The sequence below is a fragment of the Agelaius phoeniceus genome, chromosome 9 (genome assembly GCF_051311805.1).
Source record: "Agelaius phoeniceus isolate bAgePho1 chromosome 9, bAgePho1.hap1, whole genome shotgun sequence".
NCBI classification, from domain to species: domain Eukaryota; kingdom Metazoa; phylum Chordata; class Aves; order Passeriformes; family Icteridae; genus Agelaius; species Agelaius phoeniceus.
Genome location: NC_135273.1, coordinates 29,510,389 through 29,526,410, shown reverse-complemented (window position 1 = coordinate 29,526,410; position 16,022 = coordinate 29,510,389). Strand labels below are relative to the sequence as shown.

Genomic DNA, 16,022 nt, shown 5'->3' with positions numbered 1-16,022 from the left:
GCCTCATCATGGCACCTGCCTCATGGAAGGGACATAGCATTGCCCAATGGCACTGCAGCTACCACACCTCTGTGTTGTGGCCCTGAAATAAAATGGCACTGTTGATCACCCCTCTGGTGTCTCCCAGCATGAGGGGGCATTTGAGTTTGCCCAAGTCCTGGGGGTTGTGAGACACCTATTTCAATAAAAAAACAATTTTGCCATCAAAATGGCTAAAAAGCAGCTCTCACTGACTTGTGCAAGATGGGAAGTTTTGCTGCATTGCCTAGCATACCCCATGGCACAGCAGTGCCTCACAGCAGCCCCTCATGGAATGGCAGCCCCTCACAGCATGGCAGCTGCTCATGAATCACCTCACAAAATGGCATCCCCTCACAGCAACCCCCTCACGGCATGGCAGCCCCTCATGTCATGGCAGCCGCTCATGGATCACCTCACAAAATGGCATCCCCTCACAGCAACCCCCTCACGGCATGGCAGCCCCTCATGTCATGGCAGCCGCTCATGGATCACCTCACAAAATGGCATCCCCTCACAGCAACCCCCTCACGGCATGGCAGCCCCTCATATCATGGCAGCCGCTCATGGATCACCTCACAAAATGGCATCCCCTCACAGCAACCCCCTCACGGCATGGCAGCCCCTCATGTCATGGCAGCCGCTCATGGATCACCTCACAAAATGGCATCCCCTCACAACAACCCCCCTCGTGGCATGGCAGCAGCCGCTCATGGATCACCTCACAAAATGGCATCCCCTCACAACAACCCCCTCACGGCATGGCAGCCCCTCATGTCATGGCAGCCGCTCATGGATCACCTCACAAAATGGCATCCCCTCACAGCAACCCCCTCACGGCATGGCAGCCCCTCATATCATGGCAGCCGCTCATGGATCACCTCACAAAATGGCATCCCCTCACAACAACCCCCTCACGGCATGGCAGCCCCTCATGTCATGGCAGCCGCTCATGGATCACCTCACAAAATGGCATCCCCTCACAACAACCCCCCTCGTGGCATGGCAGCAGCCGCTCATGGATCACCTCACAAAATGGCATCCCCTCACAGCAACCCCCTCACGGCATGGCAGCCCCTCATGTCATGGCAGCCGCTCATGGATCACCTCACAAAATGGCATCCCCTCACAACAACCCCCTCATTGTATGGCAGACCCTCATGGCATGGCAGCTGCTCATGGATCACCTCACAGAATGGCACCCTCACAGCAGCCTCTCACAGCATGGCAGCCCCTCACAACATGGCAGCCCCCCACAGGATCACCTCATGACACTGCAGTTCCTCAAGCATGGCAGCCCCTCACAGGATCCCCTCACAGCATGGGCAGCCCCTCATGGCAGCCCCTCACGGCATGGCATCCCCTCACAGCATGGCATCCCCTCACAGGATCCCCTCACGGCATAGCAGCCCCTCATGGCAGCCCCTCACGGCATGGCATCTCACTGCACGGCCTCGCATGCCCTGGGGCAAGCCATGTGCAGAGGAGGGGATAGGGGTGCCTTTCTCTCCTTTCCTAACTAAATTGCAGAACACACTGAGTAACACTTGCAAGTTCAGTGGGTTTCCTCCCTCTTTCTTCCATTATTAGACAAGCCCTTCATGGGCCCGGCATCCTCAGCCCCCTCATTTCCCAGGAGAGCAGCCCCCACACCCAAGGCAATTGGTTAATTGCTTTGATGCTCATCACCAAAACCAAGCAGCTGTTGAGCCGCTTTGTCCCCAGGAGCAGCACCAGGAGGAGGAGGAGGAGGAGGGAGCTACCAGGATTTTTGTGCCCGTGTGCGCACCCAAGGACAGGGCACGCGTGCTGGCCCCGCAGGCACCCCTTACCCTTGTGAGCACGGGAAGGTCTTAACAGCTGCCACCATTCACAACTTGTGGGTCTCCTGAATGTGGCCCTTTTAGCCAAATCACTGCTCTTTCAGCAGCCACGAAAATCTTCATGAATTTGTTTAACCAGCTTTTGGGCATATTCGTCCCCAGTCTGCTGGCTCTCGTGGAGGGTTCTGTCCCTACTGCCTCAACCACCAGGACAGGGCACCTCTGGCCTGTGACCCGGGGGGCTCGTTCCAAAGGTGAGCACTAGATGGAGCATCTGACATCGCGAATACGCTTTTTTTAATCCCGTAAAGGACAAACTGAAAAGCTAAATGAAAGCACAGATTAAGCTGTATCCCTGCCTGCTGGCTGGACACACATTCCCTGCCCAGGGGGCAGCAGGGGATGCTGCCTGGCCACAGCCACGGCTTTCTCCTGCAGGAATGCAAACCCTTAGCAGCCACGGCTCCAGGTAGAGGATACTTTGGGGGCCACTCCTTGTGCTTTCCTCAAGACCATCCAATCCTCCCATGTTTCTCTTCAGTGGCAGAGGCGATACATACCCATAGCACTTCAGTTGTGAGTGTGCCCAAATTTGGGAAGGCACACATACAGGCTCTATTGTTTTTGCTTTGGGAAGAGCAAAAGGTGTATGATATTCCTGGAAAGCCTGTGGGTGAGCACTGAATTTCCAAGAGCAATTAGGGTGCCAGTTAGGATTAGCAGTGATGTCTGTGTGTGATCAGCTCCTCCCAGCAGCAGAAACTTTGCAGAAAATGTTCCTGATATATTCCAGAGCAGAGACACTGCTGGTGAGGCAGAGACAGAGGAAGGGCCCCACACTCAACAGGTTGGCATCATCATGTGATTATCACTGGCCCCAAAAGGACGCAGTTGCGGCTGAGCCAATTTCCCTGTGATCCATCCAGGGCAGGGGAATCCTGCCCCAGGACCTCCACTGTCTTTCAGCTCTCTGTGCCCTCTGTTCCTTACCTGCTGGGGTGCAAGGCTTGTGGAAGTTCTGTGAGGTCCTCAAGGGGTGTGTGCCATGGCCCAGGAATCAGGAAACCAGGTTCAATGACATTCTTTTTCTGAAAGAAGCCCGGCACAGGGTACTGCCATGTAACTGTGGAAAAGCGAAGCAGCAAAGCAGAGGACCAAGAGCCATCAGCCAGGGGAAGTAAACTGCAGCCATCAACACCAGACTGTGCATCTCCACTTTTCTTCAGACCCTCAAAACTGTTAATTCCCTGCTGCTGGCAGCTGAATTGAAAAACTGGTGTGACAAGGTGACAAATTCTTTGTCTGCAGCAAGCCAGGGGTACAGCATCCCTTGTCCTCTCTCAGATCACTGGACATTTCACTCTCAAACACAGAAGCACTTTGGAGTCCCTAACAGGGGGACAAATTCTTCCTGGGTGGAGCTCTGCTCCTGCAGACCCCACCTGCCACTGGTGGGGTGCACTGTGTGCTGCAGAGGTGCCCGTTTCCCTGCAAATGCTTTGGGTGCTGTCAACACAGACTACTTTGCTCTGCTGCTTGCCCAGGTGTGGGTGCTCTGACCCCCAAGTGACCTCCAGCAAACTCACTGGGAAGTGCCCAGCCCAGCCAAGGGAGGATGCTGTGCCTCAGTGCCACTCACAGGCCAGGCTGGTCTGGCTATGAAAAGCTCCAGGGTGCTGCTCCTGGGGTCTTCTTCCCAGCCACACTCTGAGGAGTGGGTAAAGCAGCCCAACAGGCACCCCCAGCACTGGAAAAACAGGCTGTGATGGCTTACATTAATCCACAAACTAGGAAGGGCTAAAAAAACCACAAGGAAGCAAAGCATGGTGCTGGAAACCAAGTTGCCTCGGCCATCTCTGCATCTCCTGCAAGGGCCAGCTTCTACATGTCCACATTTCCTCCACCTCTTGCACCAGTTGGCTGCATTTTCAACATAAAAAGAAAAAAATGCCTCAGCTTGGCAAAGATAGAAGTGGATTAGGGGAAAAGGTTTGCTAGAAGGCCTCATCTTCTCCCATGACTTCACATACAGTGCTGGTAACAGCACCAAGCCTGAGCTCAAGAAGTGTTTGGACAACACTGACAGGCACAGGTTGTGACTCCTGGAGTGCCCTGCACAGGGCTAGGAGCTGGACTCAAAGATCCTGATGGGTCCCTTCCAACTCAGCATATTCTATGATTCTATGATTCAACAGTGCTGCATCCTTTACACATGCCCAGTGGCTGGCTCTCCTCCTCAAGCTGGTATTTCCCAGCACACAGAGGAGGAAATGGTTGTTTTTGAGACTGCAGTATGTATTTGGAAGCTGGTGAAACTGGTCTGTGCTTGCCTGGCCACGCACCCAGTGCAGGGAGAACGCACAAAGCAGTTCCAGCCTCCAGGATCAGCCATGGCCTCAGCTCCTGGACTGCCCAGGGATGGGAGAGGGAAATCTCCCTGTTCCATGGCTCCAGAACCATGGAGCTAAGAAACAATGTGGAATTAGCAGGTCGCTACTGGGCATGCCTGTGCTGCTGCCGAGCTGTGCTGGACAAGGGTAGTACCCAGGCCTGACCTACACACAGCCAAAGGATTTTCCCACCTATGGAGACCAGGAATTTAACAGCACTTGCTGTGCTTATGGGCTCTCAAAGGGGCCCTAGATTTATGGGGGGCTTTTCAGACCCACCAAGGAACACAGTAAAAATTACCTTTGCTTGAGGGTTGTTCAGCATCATCAGCAAAATTAGTAGTTAGCATCTGACTCCCAAGATTCCAGAACCTTACCCATGTTTGAGCTTGGAAGAAGAGGGGGCAATTTTCAGATCCCAGCTCGAGCCTGCAGTACTGGCAGAAAAACATTCTACTCTGAGATGCAAATGGAGCAAATTTGCTACTGGAGCCATTGGCTAAGCATGGAAGTTAACCTCTCAAAAGCTATTCCTATAGTCAGCATGATCATAGCCACACTAAAGCAAGTACACTGCAAAAATAGTGGAGCACTGACTGAAGATCTTGTCTCTCCCTCCTTGAGGAAATTGCAAACTTCCATTTCTTTAATCTAATCATTTGCAGGAGGAGATACTTTCTCTAGAAAAGCCAATATAAGAGGGCTGAAAGGTCGGATGGGATAATATGTAATCCAATGTGATAAGGGCTGTTTACAGAATTATTAATCAAACACAAAAGGGAACAGATAGTAACATTTTTTATTAAATATTACAGTGGATCAAAAAGTACAAAATATCTTTTGCCTGCTATGTGATTGGGAAACTATTGGCACATAATACAGTATCAAAAGCATTAATAAGTACAATTTGGAAAACATACAAAAATTGAGTGTTTATAGTTGGCTCAGCTTTATTTCTGGTAGTGTTTAAACTAATGCAAAGGTTACTCAATAACCTTTTAAATGGGAAACTATATAATATTACTGGGCCATTTTTATATATACAAATCATCACCTTACAGAGCATATAGGCTACATAACTTGAATCACAAAAAGTATACAATATTTACAACAAAAGAAAGTTAAAAAAGTATAAACAGCTAGTAGATTATGCTGCCGTTATTAGAACATATTTAAAACTGCGGGACTGGGGGGAGAGGGGAGGAAGAGGAAGAGAACGAGCAAAATATCAACCACATGTACAGCAAACAGCACTCATGGCAGCACTGCCAATGCCACCCGCCTCACACCAGTGCAGGAAGTCCCACTGCTCATCAAAATCAGCACGATGGCAAAACTGGCCCAGCTGTGACCTCACTGATCACCACAAAGGAAGCGAGCAGTTGGCGGGCGCGAGGGACCCCCGTGCTGGTCTCTGGAGGCGGCAGCCCCACATCTCCCCAAATGGGGCAGAGCTGATGGCAGAGGCAGCACAGCACTTGTGCCCTGCTTGAGCTCCAGCTGCTGCCAAGCCAGCTCCTCTGCTGCTAGGACAAACTGCTTCCCAGGCTTGAACCCACTGGGCAAGCTCTTCACACCAGGCCAGCTCACAGCCACAAAAGACCTGCCACAAACTGCTGCCCTGCTCCCACCCCGCCTGGCCAGGGGCACAATCACACTGGGAATCAGGCCCTACTTCCCATGTGCTTCACGAAGCCTGGCTCAGAGTGTGGCCAGAAGCTACACACGAGCCGTTTGCTGCTGGGCCTCTTCCTTTGGATCTCACAACCTTTAGCATCCCTAATGCATCCTGGACATCGTGCGTTTGAATTGCAACATTTCTTGGAACTGGCTCCTAGTAAATAGATTTATGACTCTATTGCCAATTAGATTCTGCAGTTTCCTTTACAAACCTACCAATAACAATGGTCTGATTGCACAAAGAAAGGCTTGTGCAATTTCATTCAATAATAAGGCCCCTTGAACTCAAACAATGCAAACAAAGCCCCATTTAAGACATTGAGGGGAAAAAAAAGACTTTTCAGCCAATGAAGAATTCAATAGTCTGTTGAAAGATTTCCAAGATTTCTGTTAAAAGAGTTCTTAAACAAATAATGCACTGCTTCTGTTGGGGGTTTATGCCACCATTTCTTTTCCTTAGCCCTGATGTTTTGCCCAGTATGAGCCTCCCCAGCCAGCAGTGGCCAGTCTCCTCAAGGGACAAGCGGGGAGCCTTCTTCCCCACTCCCTGTCCCCCAGCCCTGTGCTGCCTCAGCAGGGCTCCAAAAAGCCTACCAGCAAACTCCAACAGGACATAACCAAAAGGGACGTCGGACACTTTGCGTAAACAAATGCACAACTCCAGAACACACAACTTAACCAAAACAAGGAGAAGCATTTGCTTTGCCAAACACACAACAAGCTTCTGTTCGTGTTTGCTGTAGGTTTTTATATTCTCTACCCCCTTTTCCCCCGCCCTCCTCCCCCCCATCCCCAAACCCCTGACTCTTACGTGATTCAGATCTAGTGCAACTTTACTAGAGATGTCCTCCACACTGCGACCTCTGCCTGGATGAGCCTGCGGTTCTGTTTCCTGTATGACTTGTGGAGCAGCAGGATACCCTGCACTGGCACATCAATGTTCCAAGTTCTACTAGTCTGTTTATCAATCAATTAAATATAGTTTTACCACAGGAATATAAAGTATTTAATTGAAGAAGCTGGATTTGTAACAGTAGACGAGTATATTATTCTGGTTTCCACCTTTGGATATTAAGTATGATACATTATATATTGTATTTGGCTTCATATCACGGGAAAATTTAATGACATGCCTAGCATGCAAAGTGTTTCTTAGTAGTTTGTTTTATCTTTTCATATCAAGTACACTGTCTTTGAACAGTAACTGAGATGGTTTGAATCACAACCAATTTTCACACTGTATAAAGCCTCCAAGTGACACTTTGCTTTATCAATGTCTGTGCTCAGCTACGTAGTGGTGATGTCCTGCAAAGTGAGTATACATCCACAGGGAAGCTCTTTCATCAGGAAAATCCAGCCTCTCCATGCCTGGGCTTTCCCCCTGCAAAAGGATGTGCAGGGAGAGGCCGAGATCCCCGTGGGAGCGTGGAAGGACCATCCCAACCACTGCACAGAATCCCCTTACCCATTGGGAGGCACAGAAACAACCTGTAAGCCTCTGATTTAGACCCACACTGGCTCCTCTCACAACTTCTGAAATTCTCAACATTCACACAAACCACAGATCTGTTTTCTGCACTCCTTTGTCATTCAGCAGCTTGAGCCAGGGAGATTTTGTTTTCTAGACCATTTCTCTGGTAGGCAGGAGGGTTTCACAGCCTAGGTAAGATTAAGTACAACGCTCGACAAATTCACAGACCACGATACAGGAAAGCAAAGCTCGGTGGGAGGGGAGAAGCAGCCCAGGAGCCATCGAAACAACAGGAGGAGGGTGAGAGATGCTCAGCATCTCAAAGGGGTGGGCCGTGGGGAAAGGAACCTTGTTCGCATCCTTGCACCATAACATCACCTACAGTATGTTTATAACCATTAAGATTAATCTGAACCAGTTGCTTCAGTTTGTAAACAGTAAACGTTACGACAAAAATGAAACAAAAACGCTGCTCAAAAGTATAAAGAAACTGGAAAAATTATAAACACGTAATAAAAAAAAATTAGGACAGCCACAGCCTTTAAAAAAGTTGCAGATAAAATGATACTGTTTAATTTAAAAAAAAAAATAAGAACCCAAAACAGAAAAACAAACATAAAGAGCACAGAATATACTGGACAAACGAAACTATATAAATTATTGTGACCAAATGTGACACTGGTAGTTTATGAAGTGGATATGTACAGTCAAATTAAACAGTGTTTACCATTCTGTTCTAATAGTGTTAAAATGAAAAAATCTATTGCCGTTTTACTATACATTGCATTGATTGAATCTTTAAAAGTCAGGAAAAGTTACCCAAAAAAGCACATCCACTGATTGTACAGATTCTCGGCCCACTTCTCCTTTCCAGGTTCATCTGAAGTCCTTGACTCATCTGCAACAATGCACAGCCTCTGGTCCTTGGCTCAGTGAAAGGCAAACACAGCCCTCACTGGGGCTTTAGTGAGCTCAGGACTGGGCCTGCGTTTCCACGGCTCCCTTTGAACATCTGCTCTTACCATGTTCAAGTCCTTTCAGAAAACACATACGCAAAATCCAAAAAAATTCCTTTTTTTCTGTGTTTTTGTTTCTCTCTCTTTTTTTTGTGTGGTTTGTTTTTTTTTGTTTTGTTGGCTTTTTTTTTTTTTTTTTTGGCTTGGTTTTCTTTTTTGCAAGGGCAGGGATAAGGGATGAGGGGCTGATGTGGGAGCCAGAATTAAAGAAGCAGTCCTGTCTCCATCCAACTCCAAGACGCTCCTCTAGGCAGGATACAACTGCATCCTGGTTGACAAAAATACAGATTGCTAAATCTGCAAGACATCGTCACAGGGGGAGGAATGTGGCTAACTGAACTTTCTCCTCAGACCTTTCTTTGTGAGTGAAGGAGGTTTACAGTTTTGTGCTGGGATGTACAGAGGACAGCTGGGAAGGTGGGAATGCAGCTTGAGGGTTTATAGCAGCTAAAGGATAAATGCTGTTATGCAAAAGGTCACCGTAGGAACTTCCTACAGGTGTTGCTGCAGCTAAGTGTCTGTACAGTTGCTGGGAGTTTGCAGGGGACGTGAGGAATTGTCTCTGCACCATGAAGGAGTGAAGAGCCAAAGGCTGCATTAGTGGGGATAGCACAGTCTGATTTTTCAAGTACTGCAGGGGATGAGAATACCCGGGTGGGAGGCGATTGTTCAGCCCCGTGCACAGGCTTCCCGGATACAAGCCTGGGAAGATGGGGGCTGACAGGGGAAATTTGTGGCTTTCCAGCATGCTGCCAGAATGGAGGCCATGCACTGACTTGCTACCTTCCCCCTCTTGGTCAGGAACCTTGTCTTTCGCCGGGGTCTCCTTTGGTAAGTGAATAGGAGAGACAGCTCGGATTTTTTTTTCAGAAATAACTTTGTCCAAATCCTCCAGGCTCCGTTTCAGAGGCCGGGCAGCCCCCACGTTTTGAGGGCTCGTTCTGCGGCTGATGATAGGATGCACCATCCCCTCCATCTTCCTCAGGTTCTCCAGCCTCTGGGCCTGCTGCTTCCCAGACCTGTGGAGCAACTCACTGTGTTTTTTTGGGGCTGTCAATGCCATAGGGGACACACGGCAAGCTTTGGGGTTACAATCTAGGCTCACCGTCTGGCTGCCTCCAGCCTGGAATGGGGAGATCCCTTTGCATTCTTGTTGGGCTGTGGATGAGTGAGGGAGACTGGAGCCTGGAACCTTTGCAGTCTGTTTGTGTATGCTCTTTGGAAGACTCAAATCTGTTGGCTGATCATCTGAAGAGGCCTCCACTGTTGCCTTTTTTTCTTGCTGATGCAAAGACGACCGATAATTTAAATTTAGTTTTTCTTGGTGTTTGTGTTGAGTAAAAGTAGAAATATTTTCAGACTCTCTGAACATGTCCCGGGGGAGGTACTTTGATGTCTGTTCATTATTAAGGTGGTGTTCTGTGTGCCTATAAAGGCTGTGCAGATGAGGTGATGAATAGAAATCTGCCAAGAAAGTGGGCACATGGGAGTGCTGCAGTGCCCTTTTCTCACTCATTTTATCTTTGCAGTCCTGGATATCCAACTTCGGTAGGTATGACTCGGCAAGAGAACTGAGGTGATGTTTTGAAAAATCACAGCGCTGAGGATCCGGTTTACTTAGCATGTCATGTTTAAAAACATTATTAATTGACTTCCTTTCTTCCTTGGTTTTAAAACTCTGTACATGTTGTATGACTGAGGGCCTATTAATTGCTACAGGATCAGAATTAGGGGCATGGGGACCTTGCGATACACCTGAGGACAGTTCATCTCTGCTGCTGAGTTTCTTTTTGCTGATCAAAGGTGGAGGAGAACCATAAGGATAGTTACAAGAGAGCGTGGCCCCGCTGACCTGTGACAGCAGCTTCTTCTTTGCCAGGGGTGACATGATGCCTGGATTACCTTTAGAGTACAGCAGTGGTGTGTAACTGAAGGTGGAGTCATCGTTCATGGACCCAGGCAGCTCCTTTTCCTTAAACATGTCGAAGTTCTGCACCACCAGGACTTTGGGTGTTTGCTTTAGTGCATTGTGGATATCTTCATTTCCCAGCTGGTCCACTTTCACTGTGCAGTTTGCGATGTAATCGGCCATCCCTGGCAGTTTCTCATCTTCCATGTCGCTCTGAGTGGGCAGATGGACTGGGAAAGCTGTGAAGGGCATTTCTGGAGGTTCACTTTCCAGGCTGTCAGTAAAAGCTTTGTGTAGTTTTTGTTCAGGCTTTGTGTCTTCCAGGGCATCTGCTGAGGGGTGTAATTGTTTTGTGACAGTGGCATCCAGCACAGTGTCTTCTTCTGCAGGCACAGAAACACTTGAGAAAGAGGATGAGTGCTGAACCTCCTCCTTGGCTTTCTCACTGTTGGTGCTGTTTTCTGTCATGTCTGTCTTCTCCAGAGGCAGTGTTCGAGCTGTCTCTGGTAAAAGAGATGGAGGGCCTTGCACAGGTTGTTTCACCTCTCCCACTGTAGGATGTTCAGGGAAGTTCTTCTGGTCTGCTGATTCTTGATCCTTCTCTTGTTCTGGTGAAACCTAATGAAATGATTCAACAGACAATAGTAAGAATGCAGTATGTTCTGGCAGCCTGTTTGTAAGGTTATACACAGTACGCTGCTGGCTACTTTTAGAGAAGGACTTGCCAACCACCTTGCTGGCATGTGAAGACTCTAACATCAGGTACTGGACTCAAAGAAAGAGAAGTATCTCCAGGAAATATTAAAAAATACACCATCCCTGTCAGAGTTACAATAAAGCATTTCCAAACAGCAGATGGTTGTAACCTGATGAGAGGCACTGGTGGCTTGATCAGATAGCTAAATGCTGAGGTTATACACTCTTTTAAAATTAATTAGGCAAATGCAGAAGAGCAGATTTCATGACACAGACAATAAGGCTATAGAAATTTCTCCTACCAGCCAACTTCACCCAAGAAAACCGCACTATTCCTACGCTTTTCCTTCCCTAAAGTCTCTCCTTCATAGCTATCTTAAAATTCAGTGATCACACAGGAGATCATTCACACCCAGTTCTGCATTAAAGTGTGAAAATGATAGAAATGGCATACTAGAAATCCCTATTGTAGGCAGCAAATCACTGCCACAGCTTAACTAGGACACACATTTTTTTATTAACGGATTAAAATGAAGTTGTCAACATTCAGTAAGTGTGTGTGTGCCTGCTATTACAAACATGGCTTTTATACGTTCTCGTCAATGGGACCGTGGCTCGTTCTGCTCCCCCATTAATACAGCGTGTGTGCACAATTCACACTATTCATCCCATTATGTAGCCGCCTGAACTATGACCCGCAGAGGTCACCAGAGCATCCCATCTGCGATCCAGCTGACTGACAGCCCTTTTCAAAACTGCTGTCACTCTCCTCTGACATGTCATGGTAGAAGACAGTCATAAAACAGCAGCATTGTGCGACTCCTTTATTATTATTGTTTTCTTTCTTCCTTCATTGTAAAGATAAGACGCACCGAGAAAGTTATCATCTAAATGCTGCTTTATGGTCTGTCGCAGGAGCAGGGAATTGGAGACGGTCCTAACGAATCTAACCCTCTCAGAGATTTATTTCTTCACAGCTGCTTTTAAATATTCCTGTTTGGTTGGCCTATTAGTTACAGTGTCTGTTAGTCATCCTAACTTCTTCTTTTTAAACTCGTAGCTGCCTTTTGCAGCCAAATACCATCATTAGGTCCTTTACAAAGTACCATCGCTAGTCTCTTGAGCTTATAAAATTACAGGCAAATACCAGACAGATGAGCAAAGCAAGGAGGAGAAAAAAAAAAAGAGAATCATACTTAATAACTGTACATTCTGCTCTTTGTTTCTGTTAAGCAATACTTTGATTGAAGTTTCAGCTATTGTGAGGAAATGTGCAGTCTAAGGCTAATAGCATTTTGTCTGGTGTCTTGTTACACTGACAATGTCATTGTGATGGCAGGAAAACAGTGAAGAGCACAAAGGCAAATGCAATCCTAATAAATTAAAGTTATATTCTCTCCCTGCATACTTCTAATGGTGAATGAGTTGAACATGCAATTGAGACCACCACACGTCTGTAACTGGATTATGCTTTTCCAGCTCAGTTTCCAGGCCACATGCAGAAATGGCTTAAGCGGTGGCTTGGTTGGGGACATGCCTACACATTTATGTGGTGGCTATAGGGCTCTCCCTCAGAGCAATACCCCATCAGTGCTGTGCCTAGATGAGGGTCCAGGAATGGGGTTCCACTGCCAAGGCATGGCTCCAGTGCAAGAGACAAGCAACCTTCTGCCTGGCTCCAGCACACCTGGATTTTGCTCCACCCAAAGGAGCTGAACATCTCCAGCCTGCTACCCCTGTTAAGCGCCACATCCTGGGCATGGAGCCTTCCATATGGCAAAGCACAGATGAGTTCTGGAGCCCTATACCCACCCAGGGGTGAAACATCCACCCTGCAGCCCCTTCACTGCTGGGGCTTTGTGTGATCACTGACCTGTATGGTGACCGACATGGAGATCAAGATACTTAATAGCCTGCCCTGATCAAATAGGGGCAGGACATGTCTTCCACCCCAGTCAGGGAGGAGACATTAATTCTGCTATAAAAGATGCCATTTTACAATAGGGAACTGCCATAATTGTACATTTTTATTGTCTCATCTAAGCTCCCTACATTTCCGATAAGCGCAGCTTAGGAACTCTTCCTGCAATCCACACAAAAATAACTTCAGTTTAAACAGCAGGAAGTTTGAGATAGGGAACAACAAAAGCAAGGAAATTCAAAGTGAAGGCTGTTGCTCTGTTGCTGACTTGTTATGCTGGGCATAGCAGCAGTGGTACTGATAGTGTGTAATGTGTCTTCCTGATCCAAGACCCTCAGTAAATAATCAGGGACGAAGGAATGACAAGGGAAGGGAGCAGAAGCTTTCACTTCACTTCTCCTTGCTTTGGGCAACTTGTCTTGCAACCTTCCAGTGACTGAAGCACGTTTGTGCACACTCTCCTCTTGATGTGTTTTTGTTTTTTTCTTTAATTTTACCCAAACAGGGCTCTCCCTACTTTAAAATTACAGATAAGAAAAAAGTCTTTCTGGGGATTGCTCTTAAATTAGATATTAATGGTACTGTTATTTAAAACACAAATTCTTCTTTGGATGGGAGATTGAATTGTCCTTGTAAACTTAAAGAGGTAGCGGGACATGAAACCCCAAATTTTCTGTTCTCAAAACTGGGTACATGGAGTCTCAGAGGCATCTGCATTGTTTTTTTAAAACAATGAAGAGGAGGATTGTTGATAGCTGACTCAATACAATTTCCAAACAAGTTTAGAACCAGGACTTCTGTACCTGCCAGACGCAATGAAGTCAAAGGAGCAGCCATAGTCTGCCGGGCACATCATGTGTTTCGACATTCTTTAAATACTTACTTTCACTGCAGCGCCTTGAAGGCTGCTGTGATCTGGCAGACTGAGACAGGAAAAGCAACATGTTTTGCAGGGGTTGTGTGTGAGGAGCTTCACCACCTCCTTCACATGCGGTGTGAGCAGGGCACAGGAGAGTGGGCAGATGTGCAAAGGAAGGTGCTTAAATAACACTGGAGCAAAAACCCCATTGATTTTGCATCACTTAACAACACCTGAAATTTACTCTTATTTGCAGACAAATACGAGTTCTACCATCAATCTTACCCTGAGCTGTGAACACAAACTCTCTTCTACAGGGCTGTCCTATGCCTGCAAGTAACGTGGCTGTATGTGGAAAACTGGGGCATGCCCATGTGAAGCAGAGTGACACCACAATAACCTATTATGTCTGAATAGGAACCTCAGCTGAAAGCCATCTACTGCTTGGGAGAGGGAAGTTGATCTCATGGCTTGGAAGGTGGTTCCCTCAAAATGTGACCTTTCAGTTAAAAAAAAAAACTTAGTATAATATAACAAAAATCCTAGGGAGCAGTATGTTTTCTCACAGTCATGCATACATCTGTGAGCACAGAAGGGCTGATCCAGAGGTTATGATTATAAAAATCAGCTGTGTCCAACAGTTACCACAGTATTATCAACAATATTAGAGGTTCCTGCACCCTATACTTAGATTAGGAAATAACTGTGGTAGTTGTGTGGTTTCCCTTTGGCAGCTGCTGATCTGTTAATGGTGACCACTGTATAATACAATGAGCAGAACTGGTACTAGTCAGATCCAGAGCCTGGTCCTCTGCCATCCCCACTGTGCAATATGGAGCAAATTGGCTGCCATTCACAGCCCAGCAAAATCCCAGCACAGATAGTATCACAACAGCTGAATTTCCATTGCTGAGCAAACTAAAAGGCCAACTGGTTGGAATTCTCCAGTTTAAATTATATATTTTATCACTGGATTTCATGTGATTAAAGCTGTGCATTTTTAATTGAAAAACTGAAAAGCAGGGAAGCAACAGACCTCAGATGCATCTTGGGGTTTCTGTGAATTATCTTTTTCCTTCTTGCTCTTTTGGTTTTCATTTTTGATGCGTTTTGTTGCAGACACTTTTGTTTTTGCTTCACTCTCCTGGGAACTGTTATCCTGTTTTCGAGGTTTCACTGGAGGCAGTGGCTTATCTTCCTCTCCTTTAATAAATCTTTCATATGGCAGGATTAATCTAGGGGATTAAGGAACAAATAATTGATCAGGTTTTGCTGTTCTAGCAAAGAAAAAAAAAGTATCTGCTGTGAGCAGTTTACTTAATAAATCCATTTTCTTCCATGCCATAAAAGCAACAGTTTAAACTCTACATCTATAAATCCAAGTATAAGAAATCAATTTATTTGGCAAGATTATAATGTGGAATAAATTCAGTAGAGTTAAGAGTTCGTGTGGATTAGTTGTCAGTAACTTCACAGTGGTTTGTGTGGCTACACCAATTTGTACCAGATGAGAACATCAGCCATTATGTTTTAGACTGATTTAAAAAAAAAAAAAATTCCACTGCTTATTTTTATTTTCCCTCCCCAACTTTAACAGCATGCAGCAAGCCCCAGGAAAACACCTACAAAGCCATAGCCAACTTGGTAACAGCTACACAATTTCCAGGCTGCTGGTTCCCCTGACTGCAAGGGCGAGTGCCAGGAACGTGGCAGGGGCCAGGAGAGCTGGGCTGCAGAAACCCTGTGAGGTGGGCACAGCACCCGCCCGGCCGTCACCAGTGCCAGCCCAGCCATGTCCGTGCAAGGCACCCATGCAGTGACAGTCACCAGAGCCTTTCTTAAGGAAGAAGTGGAAAAGAGTTAAATATGAAGGAATTCTTCACTGTGGAGCTGTCTGCCACAAAGTGCACAAAATTGCTTTAAAAACACAAGGAAAAAACACAAACAAAAAATATCCTCCCCTGAAAGCATCAAACACACCAAGTTTTAATCTCTCTGTTTTCCCTTTGCAATTCTTGATCTGAAAGGAAAAATAACTGATATAATTAAAAGGGATGGATTGCATTACAATCTCAGTTTCAACTTCAGTGATTAAAGTTTTTATAATGCATTTTAGTATGATTAATGACTCACTGTGGGATTAATATAAGACTCAGACTTTAAAAATATGAACATTAATACAGCAAACATAATCTGTTAAAAAAAAAGACAAGTTGACTCTGTGAAGAAAATGTACTTT

At 46.5% G+C, this 16,022-nt stretch overlaps 1 protein-coding gene across 7 annotated transcripts in view; it reads right to left on the bottom strand.

Moving 5' to 3' along the window:
* Positions 1-7,932: 7,932 nt before the first annotated feature.
* The window catches only part of ARID5B (AT-rich interaction domain 5B), a 149,707-nt gene continuing 141,617 nt past the window's right edge, over positions 7,933-16,022 (bottom strand). For all 7 annotated transcript variants that reach the window (XM_077183390.1, XM_077183389.1, XM_077183387.1 and 4 more), the window contains 2 exons: positions 14,820-15,018; positions 7,933-10,925 (listed from right to left, as the gene is read on the bottom strand). In XM_077183390.1, the coding sequence (XP_077039505.1) occupies positions 8,775-10,925; positions 14,820-15,018 (2,350 nt within the window). In that variant the 3' untranslated portion in view covers positions 7,933-8,774. The remainder of the gene's footprint in view (positions 10,926-14,819; positions 15,019-16,022) is intronic.